At 47.0% G+C, this 14499-nt stretch overlaps 1 protein-coding gene across 1 annotated transcript; it reads right to left on the bottom strand.

Moving 5' to 3' along the window:
- Window positions 1-3736: 3736 nt before the first annotated feature.
- Window positions 3737-14461, bottom strand: SNRPD3 (small nuclear ribonucleoprotein D3 polypeptide). Its single transcript, XM_068562409.1, has 4 exons — window positions 14256-14461; window positions 12739-12882; window positions 5727-5919; window positions 3737-3967 (listed from the first exon to the last, which is right to left on the bottom strand). Exons 2-4 carry the CDS (start codon window positions 12862-12864, stop codon window positions 3906-3908), a joined length of 381 nt encoding a protein of 126 aa, XP_068418510.1. The 5' UTR covers window positions 12865-12882; window positions 14256-14461; the 3' UTR covers window positions 3737-3905.
- Between the last annotated feature and the right edge of the window lie 38 nt (window positions 14462-14499).

Raw genomic sequence — 14499 nt, 5'->3', positions numbered from 1 at the left:
ACACAAGATGCTAGATGAAAAAGTAACGATGCCTTCAAAATTCTAAAGGAAAACAAACTCCAACCTAGAATTTCATACTCAATCGAGTATGAGAGAACAAGCCACTTTCAGACATGCAACGTCTCTCAAAAAATTACTTCCCATGCACCCCTTCCACAGCAGGTCTCTACTGGACGAGGTAATAAACCATGAGAGGAAGAGGTTACACAAACAACAGGAGATTCAACAGAGGAAAGCCCATGATAACGGAAATACCTTAGGCACAAAGGAAAGCCAGTCCAGAGTGGGGCCAATCAAGAAGAAACTGATCAAATAGATGATGTATTAATGTCTATAGAGAAGTCTGAGGTTAAACCAGTGACAAGTTGACAGAAAATTAAGCCAATAAGAATGTAAGCGAATTAATTCTAGGAAAAAGAAAGTTCTGCAGGAAAGTAATCGAGTCTACCACCTGGCTCAGCTGTGATTTAAATACCCAGCCCTAATAACATAAACACTGAATATGATCTAACCAGAATTATAATATCAGGGAGGTGGGCGATGGGGAGTCCACACATGGTGGGCAGGAGGAAGGAGAAGCTGAAAGATAAATGCCTAAAACGAAACATCAAGGAGTAGCCATACAAACAGGTTTAAATTGAGACATGGAGGCAAATACAAACAACCAGCCAAGAGTTGAAAGGGACTCCCCAGAAGCAGGGGAAATGGGGGAGAGGGTCAGACAGGGCAGGAGGGCTGCTGTTTTTCATAATAAGCCTCTCAGAACTATTTGCTCTTTCAATGTAACTGATTTTTTTCTCAAGTGCAGGATATAAAACTGTTTATAAAGCTCTATGTTTTAGGTTAATCTTCTTTATTGTTTTATAAAATTTCCAGGGAATTCCTTGGCAGTCCAGTTTGGGACTCAGCTGCTGAGAGCCCGGGTTCAATCCCTGTCAGGGAACTGAGATCACACAAGCCGTGTGGTGCAGCCAAAAATTAAAATTAAAATTAAAAAATGTAGCGCTTACATAAAATAACACACTCCACACCAGGGTCAAAATGTGGCCTTGGATATACCGAATGAGAATCATGGAGCCGTGGCGGCAAGGGCATGGTTTAAAATGCAGATTCCTGGGCTCCAATTCCAGACCAAGTAATAGGCACCTCTAGGGCTGGTGCTGTGGAACCTTCACTTCTAACAAGATCTCTAGCTGATGTGGAAACCACTGCTCTAACTCACTATATTACTAATTCAGGAGGCTCAATTAAGAAGCCAATAAATCAATGTCTAAATCAAGGGGAAGGGGGAGGGTATTCCAGACAGGGCACTATGGGTATCATAACTTCTACCTGAAAGAAACCCACTCTATATGTAACTCAATGTGCATGTTTCTTTTCTTATCAGAACAAGTTAACTCTTTGTCACATCTAAAACAAACTAACTCCCTTCCACCGTGAGTTCACTGGAAACCACCCCATGTGCAGGAAACCCTCCACTGGAGCAGCACTGCTTGTGGAGCCACTGGCCACACTGCATCCGAATGTATCAGAGGAGCTGGGGGTGGGGGAGCAAGAGACACAACACAGGGGCTGCTCTTGGGCGGAACGGTCTTGTTAGCTGACAGACCCAATGATGCTCACTCTCCTCGAGTTATTATAGGAATGATACAAGGTCTGTCACCATGTGGTTGTGTCATGACCACAAGACAAAGCTTACTAGAAAATCTCTACTTGATACAGATGGCCAACACATGAAAAGATGCTCAACATCACTAATTATTAGAGAAATGCAAATCAAAACCACAATGAGGTATCACCTCACACCGGTCAGAATGGCCATCATCAAAAAAATCTATAAACAATAAATGCTGGAGATATAAATGCTGGAGAGGTTGTAGAGAAAAGGGAACCCTCTTGCACTGTTGGTGGGAATGTAAATTGATACAGCCACTATGGAGAACAGTATGGAGGTTCCTTAAAAAACTAAAAATAGCACTACCATATGACCTAGCAATCCCACTACTGGGCATATACCCTGAGAAAAACATAATTAAAAAGGATACATGTATCCCAAAGTTCACTGCAGCACTATTTACAATAGCCATGACATGGAAGCAACCTAAATGTCCATCAGCAGATGAATGGATAAAGAAGATGTGGTACATATATACAATGGAATATTACTCAGCCATAAAAAGGAACGAAATTAGGTCATTTACAGTGATGTGGATGAACCTAGAGTCTGTCATACAGAGTGAAGTAAGAAAGAGAAAAAAAATATACCGTTTATTAACACATACATATGGAATCTAGAAAAATGGTACTGATGAACCTATTTGCAGGGCAGGAAAAGAGATGCGGACATTGAGAACGGACTTGTGGACACAGAGAGTGGGGCGCATTGAGAGAGTAGCACTGACATATATACACTACCATGTGTAAAATAGCTAGTGGGAACCTGCTGTATAGCACAGGGAGCTCAGCTCCGTGCTCTGTGATGACCTAGAGGGGTGGGATGGGGGGTGGGGGGTGGGAGGGAGGCTCAACAGGGAGGGGATATAGCTTATTCACTTTGTTCTACAGCAGAAACACAACACTGTAAAGCAATTATACTCCAATAAAAATAAAAAATCTCTGCCTGATCTAGGTTCTTCCTCTCCCTCCAGTACTTGAACCATCTGTTCAATGAGCAACATTCTAAGCGCCGATAATTGACCCCTTTTCCTCAATAGTTTTTGCTGTAGCTCATCCTTCACGGAATCCCCACAAGACCTCTCTTCAGTGTCTGACTTCTCCAGGTTGCTTTCCCAATTTCTGTGCTTTTGTCAGCTATTCACTTTGCACACCCTGTGCTCTTTAGTTACCTTCGCTGCATTAAGAGCTGCAGCTGTGCCAGTCCATGCTGAGATACTCTGATAAACGCACAAGAACCTGTCCCCTGAATCACCACAAAACTGCTTATGAAGCCAGTACAGCAGCCACTAGGACTCTCTGAATTACCTTTTTTTTTTTTAAAGTCCTGACACATCAGGATCATTTTTTAAAAATTAATTAATTAATTTGGTTTTGGTTGTGTTGGGTCTTCATTGCTGTGCGCAGGCTTTCTTTAGTTGCGGCGAGCGGGGGCTTCTCTTCATTGCGGTGCACGGGCTTCTAACTGTGGTGGCTTCTCTTGTTGCAGAGCACAGGCTCTAGCCGCACAGACTTCAGTAGTTGTAGCACACGGACTCTAGAGCACAGGTTCAGTAGTTGTGGCACACGGGCTTAGTTGCTCCGCGGCATGTGGGATCTTTCTGGACCAGGGATGGAACCCGTGTCCCCTGTGTTAGCAGGCGGATTCGTAACCACTGTGCCACCAGGGAAGCCCTGAATTACCTTTTAATATTGGATTACTTTTGCTAAATGCTGAGTCACTGGGGTTTCCAGGCTACAAGGTCACAGTATTAGGTTTTTTTCACAGACCATGACCACGTGTGTTGTGTTGTTCAAGCTGAACTGACGGTGTGCCCACAAAGGCTGCCTGAACAAAGTGCTGCGTGAATGTCCGTGCCGACAAACGAGGCAATCTGTGCACCCTCGGAGTTGTTCCAAGGGCTTAACCAGCCACTGGCCTGGAACAGCAGCTTACGCTCTTATCAGTAACTATGCTACTTCAAACTGGAAAAATGCAGGGCATCTCCCAGGGTGTGAAAGTTTAACCTGCTGCCAAAGCAAACACACACACAAAAAAAACTACAAAATGAACACACAGTCCTTATAGTCTCAAAAAGAAAAGAACCCACATTTATTTAGTTTAACATTTACCCAGATCTAAAGAAAAAGATGTCAAAAGATAACCTAGGACATATACATACGCACGCACCCCCTGACCCAGATAACCTAAAAGAAAAAAATAAGGGCAAAGTTCTGTCCAACAGATAAATTTATCTTCGCTTCTGGAAGATGTTTCCACGTCCCATTCCACGTCCTCTCCCTCTTGCGGCCACTGAAGGAAAGGTGGGGAAGAGAAAGGACAAGGCCAGGTCAGTAAGGACTCATATCACAGAGCAGCCAGAGACCCAGGACATGGCCCAGGAAGGGGCCTGAAAGGCCACCCGGTCCAGCACCACGCTCACCCCGTCACATTTCACGGGGGAAACAGAGACCCTGGGCGGGGCAGGTGCCTGGCATCAGAGCTGGAGAGGCCCTGGACTCCTGCCTTCCAGCCCAGCACTGTTCCCCACCAGAGGCAAGGCCTTGTGGCAAAGGTGGTTTGGGGACCCAGTCTGGGAACCATAGAAAAGATGACTTCTCAGAGCTGGCCCAGGGTGAGCTAATAAAACACGACAGATGCATTTAATTCACACTTAAAATTCTGAAACAAACAGATGTTAAATGTTAATATCTATTAAATCTGGGTGAGGGGTTTTATTATTCTTCGAGCTATTCTGCAGGTGTGAAATATTTTGGAATGGGGGGGAAAAACCAAAACCACTCCCCACATAAAGACAGCTGTTCTCTGTGACCCAAAGGTTCTAGAAAACCAGTGGCTTTGAAGAACAGGTGAAAATATCCTGACGGCTACTAACTGGAGCCTCACCCCTCTCCTCTTACAGATCCTGGGGCTGGCGCAGGCACAGTGGCTCAGGCAGAGGTCAGCGGGCCGAGGCAGACTCACTGCCAAGCGCCTTCTAGTGCACGACCACTGGGCTCCTCCCTTTGCTAGAGAAGATGGTATCGTTACACAGTGACAACGAGGGCAGCCTTCCTTGAGGAAGCAGAGAGAACAACAGCTGTAGCACAAAGCTGGAACTTCTGAAAATCGTTCCTTCTCCAGGACAAAGGTCCAGAGCTTTGGTCCCATCTCCCCACAACTATCTCTCTTCCAGGAAGGGCAAGGAGATTCTCTGATCAGTTTTTCTGGAGGGCATTTTAAAGGGTTACTCTACTGTGTCTTTAAACTCAACATATGTACTGCAGCTAAAGATACTGACAGAGACGCCAGTGACCTTCCTGCACTGTAAAGCCTTTTACCAATAAATACTAAGACGGTTCCTAGCGACTGCATTTGCTTTCTTAGCTAATCAACATGGCAGAACTTTTCAGGACCCACATACAAAACTCTGGTTGGGCTAACCAAGAAAAGAGGTCAGACCAAGTCACTGGGAAAAGGCTAGTCCCACTTTTGGAAAGTGGTAAAGGAAGGACTTATTTTCAAATGTAAGAAGTTTTGAAAATTAAGTCAGCCCCCTTTAATGGGTAAAGATGGCTCAAATCTGCTTACTTCTTATCTGAAAGTGGATGCCCCCCCCCATTTCCCTTATTTATGTTGCGTATCAGTAGACATACCCAGCCTCAAGAGGAACTATTATCCCATTGCTTTAGGAGTCAGCTAATCAATACCACAGTGCCTCTACTCAGCAAACTAGACCAGGGCAAGCTTCCCCCAGACACCCCAGAATTTCTGAAAACAAAGGGCCTCCTAGAGAGTCATTATAGGAGACTTATCTACTCTTTCATTTAAGTCCCCATCTTCTTTCTAAGGAGCCACTTTGGATTTTGCATAACTCCTGTGAATGGGATCAGGTGAGGCAGACAGAGAAGGCAGGGTACTTGGATCCCCCAAGACTGAAGGGAAAAGGGGTGGCAGTGGGTATGGAAATGGCTCAGGTCAGGTCCACCCCCATGCCCCAGCAATAACAGGGCATTTCTAAAAGGTACACGACACACCCACATGTCACAACCAGTGCACGAGGAGCACCTACCTTGGGCCTTCAGAATAGCAGCCTTTCCCCGACCGGCCCCCGAGCCTTGGTTTTTATTTTTCATGCTCTTTAACATGGGTGCGTTTTTCAGCATGTCAGGCAAAATCAGAAAGCGGATCTTGCTGCCACGGATGTACACCTGCTCCAGCTGTGCCACTCGGCCATCTCTGTATGTGACTGTGATGTTGGACATCTGGAAGGGAACCACCGGCTCATGAGTAAAGGCCAACAGCACCAGTGGAGAGCAGGGTATGTGAGACAAGCCTTGGCAAGGAGGGGAGTCCAGAAATGCAGAAACTCACATCACTAAATAAAGCTGGGGGAACTCCAGAGGGCCTACTGTGTGCGCCAGGGACTGTGCTCAGCACTTCACAGAGATGGCCCTAACAGTATGAGATTTCCCATTTTTAAAGATAAAAAAACTAATGCACTTGTCCAAGATCCAACAGCCAGAAGGCAGGAACTCCTGATTCAAATGCCTGGACTGGCCCCCAGAGCCCCAACTCTGCCATCCTCGCTCTCCCACCAGCACATGATAAACTAACTGAAATGGCTTAGAATTGCTTGTCCAAACCGTGTCCCCTCCCGCATCTGCCCAGCACACGGACTGCAAAGGCGCCGTCAGGGTTACGAGCGTGCACCAGATGCGGTCCCTGACCTCCCAGGGAACACACTCGAGTAGGTGAGACAGAGCCCCTCTGGCTTGGGTGACAGGGACTGAGAAGTGGGGGTGGCAGTGCATGCATGAATGGCCCAGAATACAGGACAGGTGTGAGGCGAGAGTTCGCACAAAGACCAGACAGGACATGGAGCAGGGGAACTGGGACTGAGGGCAGGGTCGCCACCTCAGAGACTATGGGGCCGTGCAAGTTTGTGGACAGAGGCAGGGCGGACAGGGCTAGGGCGGCACTTCGGACAGATGAACGCGTGAACCGTGGGACAGGGGGTGGGGGATGGAGGGGGGCTTAGAGGAGAATCCAGCCAGGATAGGTCGGGTGCGGGAACGTGACACAAACCTGCCAGTGCCAATCTCAACAGGCACCGCGTTTATCAGATAAAACAGCTTATTTTACCAGCCTTCTGCATGGAAAAGGACTACAATTTATTCAGAATGGGTCAAGCCCACATGGGAGAGAGGTGTGCTGGCTCCCCAATTTCTGACTGCTTGTTGTCACCTCAGCCTGACTTGCTCTTTTCTTCAAGTGTTAACTGGCCCCCGCGGCCTCTGCATGAGCACCCAGTGGCAGAAAGATCAAACACGCTCTAAGGCTGCCCTGCCGCTGCCAAACCGCCTCCCCTCCAGCACATCCTGGTACATCTCACTCCCTCCTCTGTCACTGCCTCCCCAACCCTCTCCGAGAATCCCTGACAGAGGCTGTTACAGAAGATCAACAACACTTACACTGAGTGCTTTCACAAACGGCACGTGTCCACCTGGGCTGAAGCAAGAAAGAGCCCAGCATCACTAGTCCTATTACAGCCTAGGAACCAGGCGGGCCGCTGCTCTCGCGCTCTCTCCACGGCACCAGCAGAGAAATGGCCGTGCCGTGTATCCCTCTGCCAGGTACACAGCTTGTCAACAAGCCCGAGCTGTACTCGCATCATGAGCTAAAGGCAGCAACTTGCGTGAACTCGGTTTAAATGAAAGTCAGGCAGGAACACACCATCCATTCAACTCTCCCAAACAGCCACAATGAAACACAGATGACATAAGCCAGGTGCCCAACTGCAATGACACTTTGGGGAGAGAAGATCTTAGTACAGACCGTCTCTGTACTCATTACCCACATGTCTGGGGCCGGGATGGAGAGTGCCGGGTGGCCACGGATAGTCGGTCACAGCATCCCAGCTGCGGGGCACACGGCGAGCAGCCAGCAGATGTTCACCCCCTCCCTGTCCCACCATCCTCATTTTCCTGTCTGGAATCTGACAGTCAGAACTGAGGGCTTGATGCTTTCAGAGGCAATGGGATCCAACAGGTTTACTCTAGGCCTCATTTTAGAGACTGTCGCCAAGTTCACAGACTTGGGAGTCAGACACTTGGGTTTAGATCGGCTCCTTCCATGCTTGGTCACCCTGGGCATCTGGAAGCTTGTCCTCAGAGAGTTCCTGTGATGACTCAAGGACCTATTGTGTGTAAAACCCCAGCATAGTACCTGGCACAGAATGTGCATGCAATGAACAGAACCTTCTGGCACTATTAAGCACACAGCTGTTTGGAGACAGGTCCTAGTTTGACAAGTTAAACTAAGACTTTAAAATACTTAACAGCACCCAGTAGAATTTAGAATTTGTTTTCTAAATTCTACTCCCAACCTAAAAGAAAGCAAGGCTCCTGAAGAAATGGCTGATTCCAGAGCTGGGTTAGGGAAGGTAAAAGATGAGCCTGTAACAAGCATCTTATACCAGAAGGTAGGGATGTGCTCCCCCAAAATGATCAGGACACACCAAAGGACACAGGAGTCAGCTTGAGAGGCTCCTACTGGTCAAATCTGGGATAACTGGAACATCAAAATAAACAATGACAGCAACGGATTATAACACCCTTAACAAAACATATTGACAGTATGAGCGTATATTGATAGTAAATGAATGGATAAATGGGGGGTAAGGGAAGGCACTTCCATGCAGCAGACCCAATAAATACAGAAAGAATGATGGAGGAAAAAAAAATTATTCTTTGCAACCATAATAGTAAAAAGATTCAAGCAAGAATCTTCACGGGAAGCTAAAAGGGGCTGAGGAATGGAACAATAATGAGGAACCGAATGCTCACAAGGTATTCACTTAAAGAACCTCCCCACAAAATTCTCATTAGTTACAAAAGGAAAAGGAACATACAGTGGAGAGACCACATAACACCTTAACCAAAAGATCAAGGTTAACATTGCAAACAAGGGGCAAACAGGTGTTTAGGCCTGACTGACCCTCTGAGGAGACAAAAATCACACAATAACAGCCCATAAAAGCATAACCCAAATCTAATTAGGAAGAAGCATCAGAGAAACCCCAATCAAGGGACATTCTAACAAAATAACTGGCCTCTAGTCTTCAAAATCACCAATGGTGTGAAAAGCAAACTTGGAGGAACCGTCCCAGACCAAAGAAGCATCAAATGAGTTGACAACTAAACCCAGGAATGAGGCAGAGGACTACACGGCCATAAAGGACACACTGTGCACCTGTAGAAACTGGTTACACTGCAGGTTAAAGTACTGACTCAATCTTGGAGTTCCTGAATTAATAACTGTACTATGGATACAGTAAGAGGAAACATACACATATATACACAACATATTATGCAATAAAGGAGTATGATGACTGCAATCCACTCTCAAAGAGCTCAGAAGAAACATCTAGGTAGATTTTTCCACAGACCATTATGCCACAGCCAAGAAAACAGTTCAAACACTCCTGTCACCGATGGGGTGATCATGCCAAGGCCCCCAAAGCATCATTTCTGCAGAATCTATTAACTATCACTTTTCCCCCACCAAAACGTCTAGGAATTACGTCACTTTAAAGATAATGAAATTTTGGATTTGGTCCTTACTCTCTTTTTAAAAAATAACATTTACTGTGCTTTATGATCACAAGCTTAACACATGATTGTCATTTTAAAGTAAGAAAAATATTTTTTTAAATTTCTCCCCCCCACCACCGGCCCAGCTATTTTTTAAAATTTAATCACATATAATTTCCCACGAAAAAACAACTATTCACTTTAGTCCTCCTCAAAAACTTTTTTTTTTTTAAATTTTATTTATTTATTTTTTGGCTGCATTGGGTCTTTGTTGCTGCGTGCGGGCTTTCTCTAGTTGCAGTGAGAGGGGGCTACTCCTCGTTGCGGGGCATGGGCTTATTGCGGTGGCTTCTCTTGTTGCGGAGCACGGGCTCTAGGCACACGGGCTCAGTAGTTGTGGCTCGCAGGCTCTAGAGCACAGGCTCAGTAGTTGTGGCACATGGGCTTAGTTGCTCCGCGGCATGTGGGATCTTCCCGGACCAGGGCTTGAACCCGTGTCCCCTGCATTGGCAGGCAGATTCCTAACCACTGCGCCACCAGGGAAGTCCCCCACACCATTTTTATAATAGAAAACGTTATTAAAACCCAACATCAAATGGCAAACACTGAACTCCAGCTGCCCTCTAGCAAAGAACAAGCAGAGGGAGAGCCAAGAGGACACTCTCATCCCCAAAGGGCAGACTTACTGGGACTAGGAAGAAAGGAGAATAGCAGGCACCATTGGCCTCCCACCCCGGGGACACGTGAGTCAACTGTGCTGGGTGCTCACCACAGCGGGCTCAGCTCCGCCACAGCCTGCTGGGGTCTATCCAATGCGCCAGGTTTCGCTATACACCGTAAGGCCTCGAATCTTGGCATGGGCAGGGTAACAGGCTGAATTGTACCCACCCCCCAAATTCATATATTGAAGTCTTAGCCCCCACCAACGTGACTATATTTCAAGACTGGATCTTTACAGAGGTAACTGGGCCGTAGTCCAATATGACTTATGTCCTCATAAGAAGAGATTATGATATGGACACACACAGAGGGAAGACCACGTGAAGATAAAGGAAGAAGACAGCCATCTATAAGCCAAGGAGAGAGGCTTGGAATAGATCCTTCCCTCACGGCCCTCAGAAGAAACAACCTTCCAACACCTTGATCTCGAACTTCTAGCCTCCAGAACCCTGAGAATAAATTTCTGTTGTTTAAGCCACCCAGCATGGGACTCTGTTATGGCAGCCCTAGCAGATTAACACAGGTGGAAGGAGGTGGCAGGCCCCCACTATCTGACATGCAACGGCTCATTTATTCTGCACTACAGTCCTGAGGCTGAGGTGCTATTTTTATCCCTGATTTAGAAAGGAGGGAACAGAGGGTGAGGGAGGTCCAAAGCTCACGACAAGTCACACCAGGTGGCAGGCTGCAATGATTCCAGATCCATCACAGGGTCTGTGTGCTTTACTTCACACTGGCTACCATCAGAGAGAACATCAAGGTCACGCGGTCAGACACCTTACCTTCACGTTACAGATGGGAAGTCTGAAGCTTTGCAAACTCAGAAAGTTATCCAAATAAACAGCTGAATAAACACACGAAGATTCCCTATCCCAGTCTTGCATTCTACTCACCAAACTGAAGCACCTTAAAATGGATGAGGATGCCTTCAGTCAGAGGACTGGACCTATGACAGCCATACCTCATGAAGGCAAAGGAGGCCTGGCTCCACCAGACCTGCAGAGAGCCCACCCACCCACCTCTGTGGCGTTAACACCGAGGAGAGAAACCTACAGTCACCAGATGTCTATTTCCCCAAACACGAGGGAACCCCCAGCTGGTCAACCTGGCAGGAAGAGGATGCTCAAAGCTACAGAGAAATCACAAATAAACCAATGAACCCTGTGAAACAATGGATACTTAGGACACCTGTCCTGCAACATGACCTTGCGTAAGTCACCTCACCTCTCTGACCTTCAGTTTTCTCACCTAGAAAATATCAACAGGTACCATATGTTGACATTTACAATGTGCAAGGCGCTGAGCTAGTTGCCACACACACTCATCTGATCTTCAGAACAGCCCTGGGGTGGGGGTGTTACCCCAGTGGCAGTCTTGGGAGTGCACTGCTCAGACTGGGATCCACCACAGCATTCACCCTGAAGCCACTCTCTTGTCAAGCTGCCAGCCAATGACTGACCACAGTGGGGGTATAGCGCCAGGCCACCTGTGCCCCATGCTAGACTCTTCCAATGAGAAACCTTCCTTTGCCTGGCTGAGACTTCCTCAGAGATACACTACCGTCTAAGGCTCTTCCTACTCAACCCTCCTTCCTTTCCCCTCTCCTTTCCCCAGTGTCAGACCAGCACCCCAGACTGAAAGCTCTCCTGCTCCCTCTCCTTTACCCTTTATTGTTAGCTTTCCCAGTCAATCTCTTGCAGAACTAATTCTGTTCTCATTTTACAGATGAGAAAACTGAGGTGATTAACATGCCCAAGGTCAATGAGAATTCAAAGCCACATCTGATTCCAAAGTCCAAGCTCTTAAGGAGAAATTATGTTACACACTTTGTAAAGCGATGCCATACAAATCCACGTGACTATTAGCAAAAAGCAACGCTGTGCCACGGGAAGGGCACCACATCAAGAAGTGGCTCCAACATTAACAGAGTGACGTTCAGTAGATGAGTCCTTTAATCTTATTCTTCCTATCTTTTTTTTTTTTTTAAGGTTTATTATTTATTTATTTTATTTATCTCTGGCTGCGTTGGGTCTTAGTTGCGGCATGCGGGATCTTTCGTTGCGGCTTTCCTCTCTCTGGTTGTGGTGCACGGGTTCCAGAGCACGTGAGCTCTGTAGTTTTCGGCACACGGGCTCTAGTTTAGACATGTGAGCTCAGCAGTTGTAGCGCTCAGGCTTAGTTGCCCCATGGCACGTGGTATCTTAGTTCCCTGACCAGGGATCGAACCCACGTTCCCTGCATTGTAAGGCGGATTCTTTACTACTGGACCACCAGGGAAGTCCCCTATTCTTCCTATCTTATGGATGATAAAACTATCACCAAACCTGCTTACCTCACAAGGTAGTTGCTATAAATGCAATCAAACGAGATGCCTCCCCCAAGAAAAATGGCAAATAAACACAATATGTGAGCGGAGGATTCTGCTAACTGCAAAGCACTATGCAAACATATGGGGGTAATGAACAGTGGCCCCGAACCCGATGGTTCTCTTGAAGGTAGTGTCACTTTTCTTAAACAGGTCCCCAAAATATGGGAGAAAATGATTATGGGATTGGGAGACACAAAGAACAAAGTTAAATATTCCAAACTTCCGAATGGCTCTTATTTATACTCACATCCCCAGTACCTGTAGCAGTGCCTGGCACACATTAGGCACTCGGTAAATAACTGCTGAATGAGAACTTCAAAAAGACCCCCAACCACCATCTTTCTGTCCTCCAAGGCACAGGCTCAAGCTTCCCCCACAGCCTCAAGTGCAAAGCAGGATACCTGGCAGTTCATGTTGTCCTCTGCTTCAATGAGCTTCCCTCGATACACCTCACCAGTGTTTGTCTCACATGTCACAATGTGACCCTCAGCCTCATGTAGGACTTTAATCGGTACGCCAATAGACATCTCGGCAGGAAGAGAGTTCTACAGTGAAAAAGACAACAGTTAGTTCACCTTTCAGAGCCCAAGAAGACATGTGGCAAACACCACGCCCTCAAGGCGTGAAACTACACAAAACTTAGCAAAGATGCCAAAGGTGCATTTGTTTTTTTTTTTTTTTTTTAACAGAAAAAAGTAGCTTAACTCCTAGCTTGAAGGACCTATCTGGCAAACACATGCAAGATGTGGGTGGGGAGGAATAGGGGGGCTAGAGGGAAAGCTAATGGGAATGAAAAGTGCCTCCCATCTCCCTCCCACTGTAGATCGCTTACTTTTCATCAAATAACTATGTGTTCTCCAATACTGTGTGTTGGAGAAGAGAAGGTTGGAATGCATGTATATTTGTCAACCCTCAGTTGTGGGTAACATCTCTTGGAGAACCTATGACACAGACCTGAGCTGTCCAAGGCAGTAGCCACTGTCTGCATGCAGCTACTGAAATTAAACTCAATTAAAATGAAATAAAATTAAAATAGAAAATTCAGTCCCTCAGTCACATTAGCCACGTTTCAAGAGCCCAATGCAGTGGGCACTAAGCAGTGCAGATACAGACCAAAAGATCCAGGCAAATCTAGAAGAGGCTGTGCATTTAATTCAACCCATTAAGTGCTCTCTGACCCTCCACTTACTTCACCATCAAGGCTAAAGAGAAAACAGCAAAGTGTTCACAAAGTGACAATGTGCTAAAAGCAGGAAATGCTTATCTTGGAGGAAAAACATAATCAGGGCAAGAGACTGACTTGACCTAATTAAAAAGGAAAAGCAGTGGACTTTTTCTGTTCCAAGATGGGCACATCTTGTGTGGTCAAGAGAGGAAAAGGAACAGGAGAGGTTGGGAAAGACTTAGGAGTGTGGATTTTATGCTGAACGCAGTGGGGGATCCACGGCAGTATAGGAATTATCCGATGGAAAAGCATCCGCACTTACAAGATAAATCGAACACGATTTAGAAGCAGGGAAACTTGATAAAAACTTGTGTACAGTGTAGAAAGCATGAGGGGACCAGTGTCTGAAAGGGGGATGGAGGCAGAGATGCAAAGGGCTTTGAAAAGGATCACCCAGGTAGGATTTGGGGAAAGGAGGCAATCAGCCAGAAATGATCTCAAGACCATTACCTGGATGATTCAAAAAACACTGGCCTGGAGAGGTATAGAAACTGAAGAGCATGTACTTTGGGGAAAAGCTAACGAACTCACTCCCAGGCGCTAGTGAGGCGACGCTCATGTTTGTGTGGCCGAGCTTCCCGCTCTTCTCCCTCCCCGAGCACCGCAAAGCTTCCCGGCAGCGAGTCCTCCTCCAGCCCCCGGCCCCTCGCGGGTACCTCGGCCTACCCTCGCCCGCCCCCGGCCTCTCCTCACCGGTTCCGGTCTCCTCTTCCTTTCTGGTGCAGAGATGTCTCTTGCGACTGCGAAGGCGTGAAGCGAGTGAATGGCGGCTCCCACGCTCCCAGAATACCACGCGTTCCCAAGATGCCTCGCGCAGGGCCCGCCCCCTTCCTTTTCCTAGTGGCGGGCGCAGTCTCGCCTCCGCTTCCTCCTCACCCCGCCGGCTGGGAAACTTGGGCTCTGGTACAATAGTTCCGGGCCCGGAAGAGAGGGCTGA

Source organism: Eschrichtius robustus, chromosome 14 (genome assembly GCF_028021215.1).
Source record: "Eschrichtius robustus isolate mEscRob2 chromosome 14, mEscRob2.pri, whole genome shotgun sequence".
Taxonomy (NCBI): domain Eukaryota; kingdom Metazoa; phylum Chordata; class Mammalia; order Artiodactyla; family Eschrichtiidae; genus Eschrichtius; species Eschrichtius robustus.
This window is presented reverse-complemented; position numbering and strand designations above follow the sequence as displayed.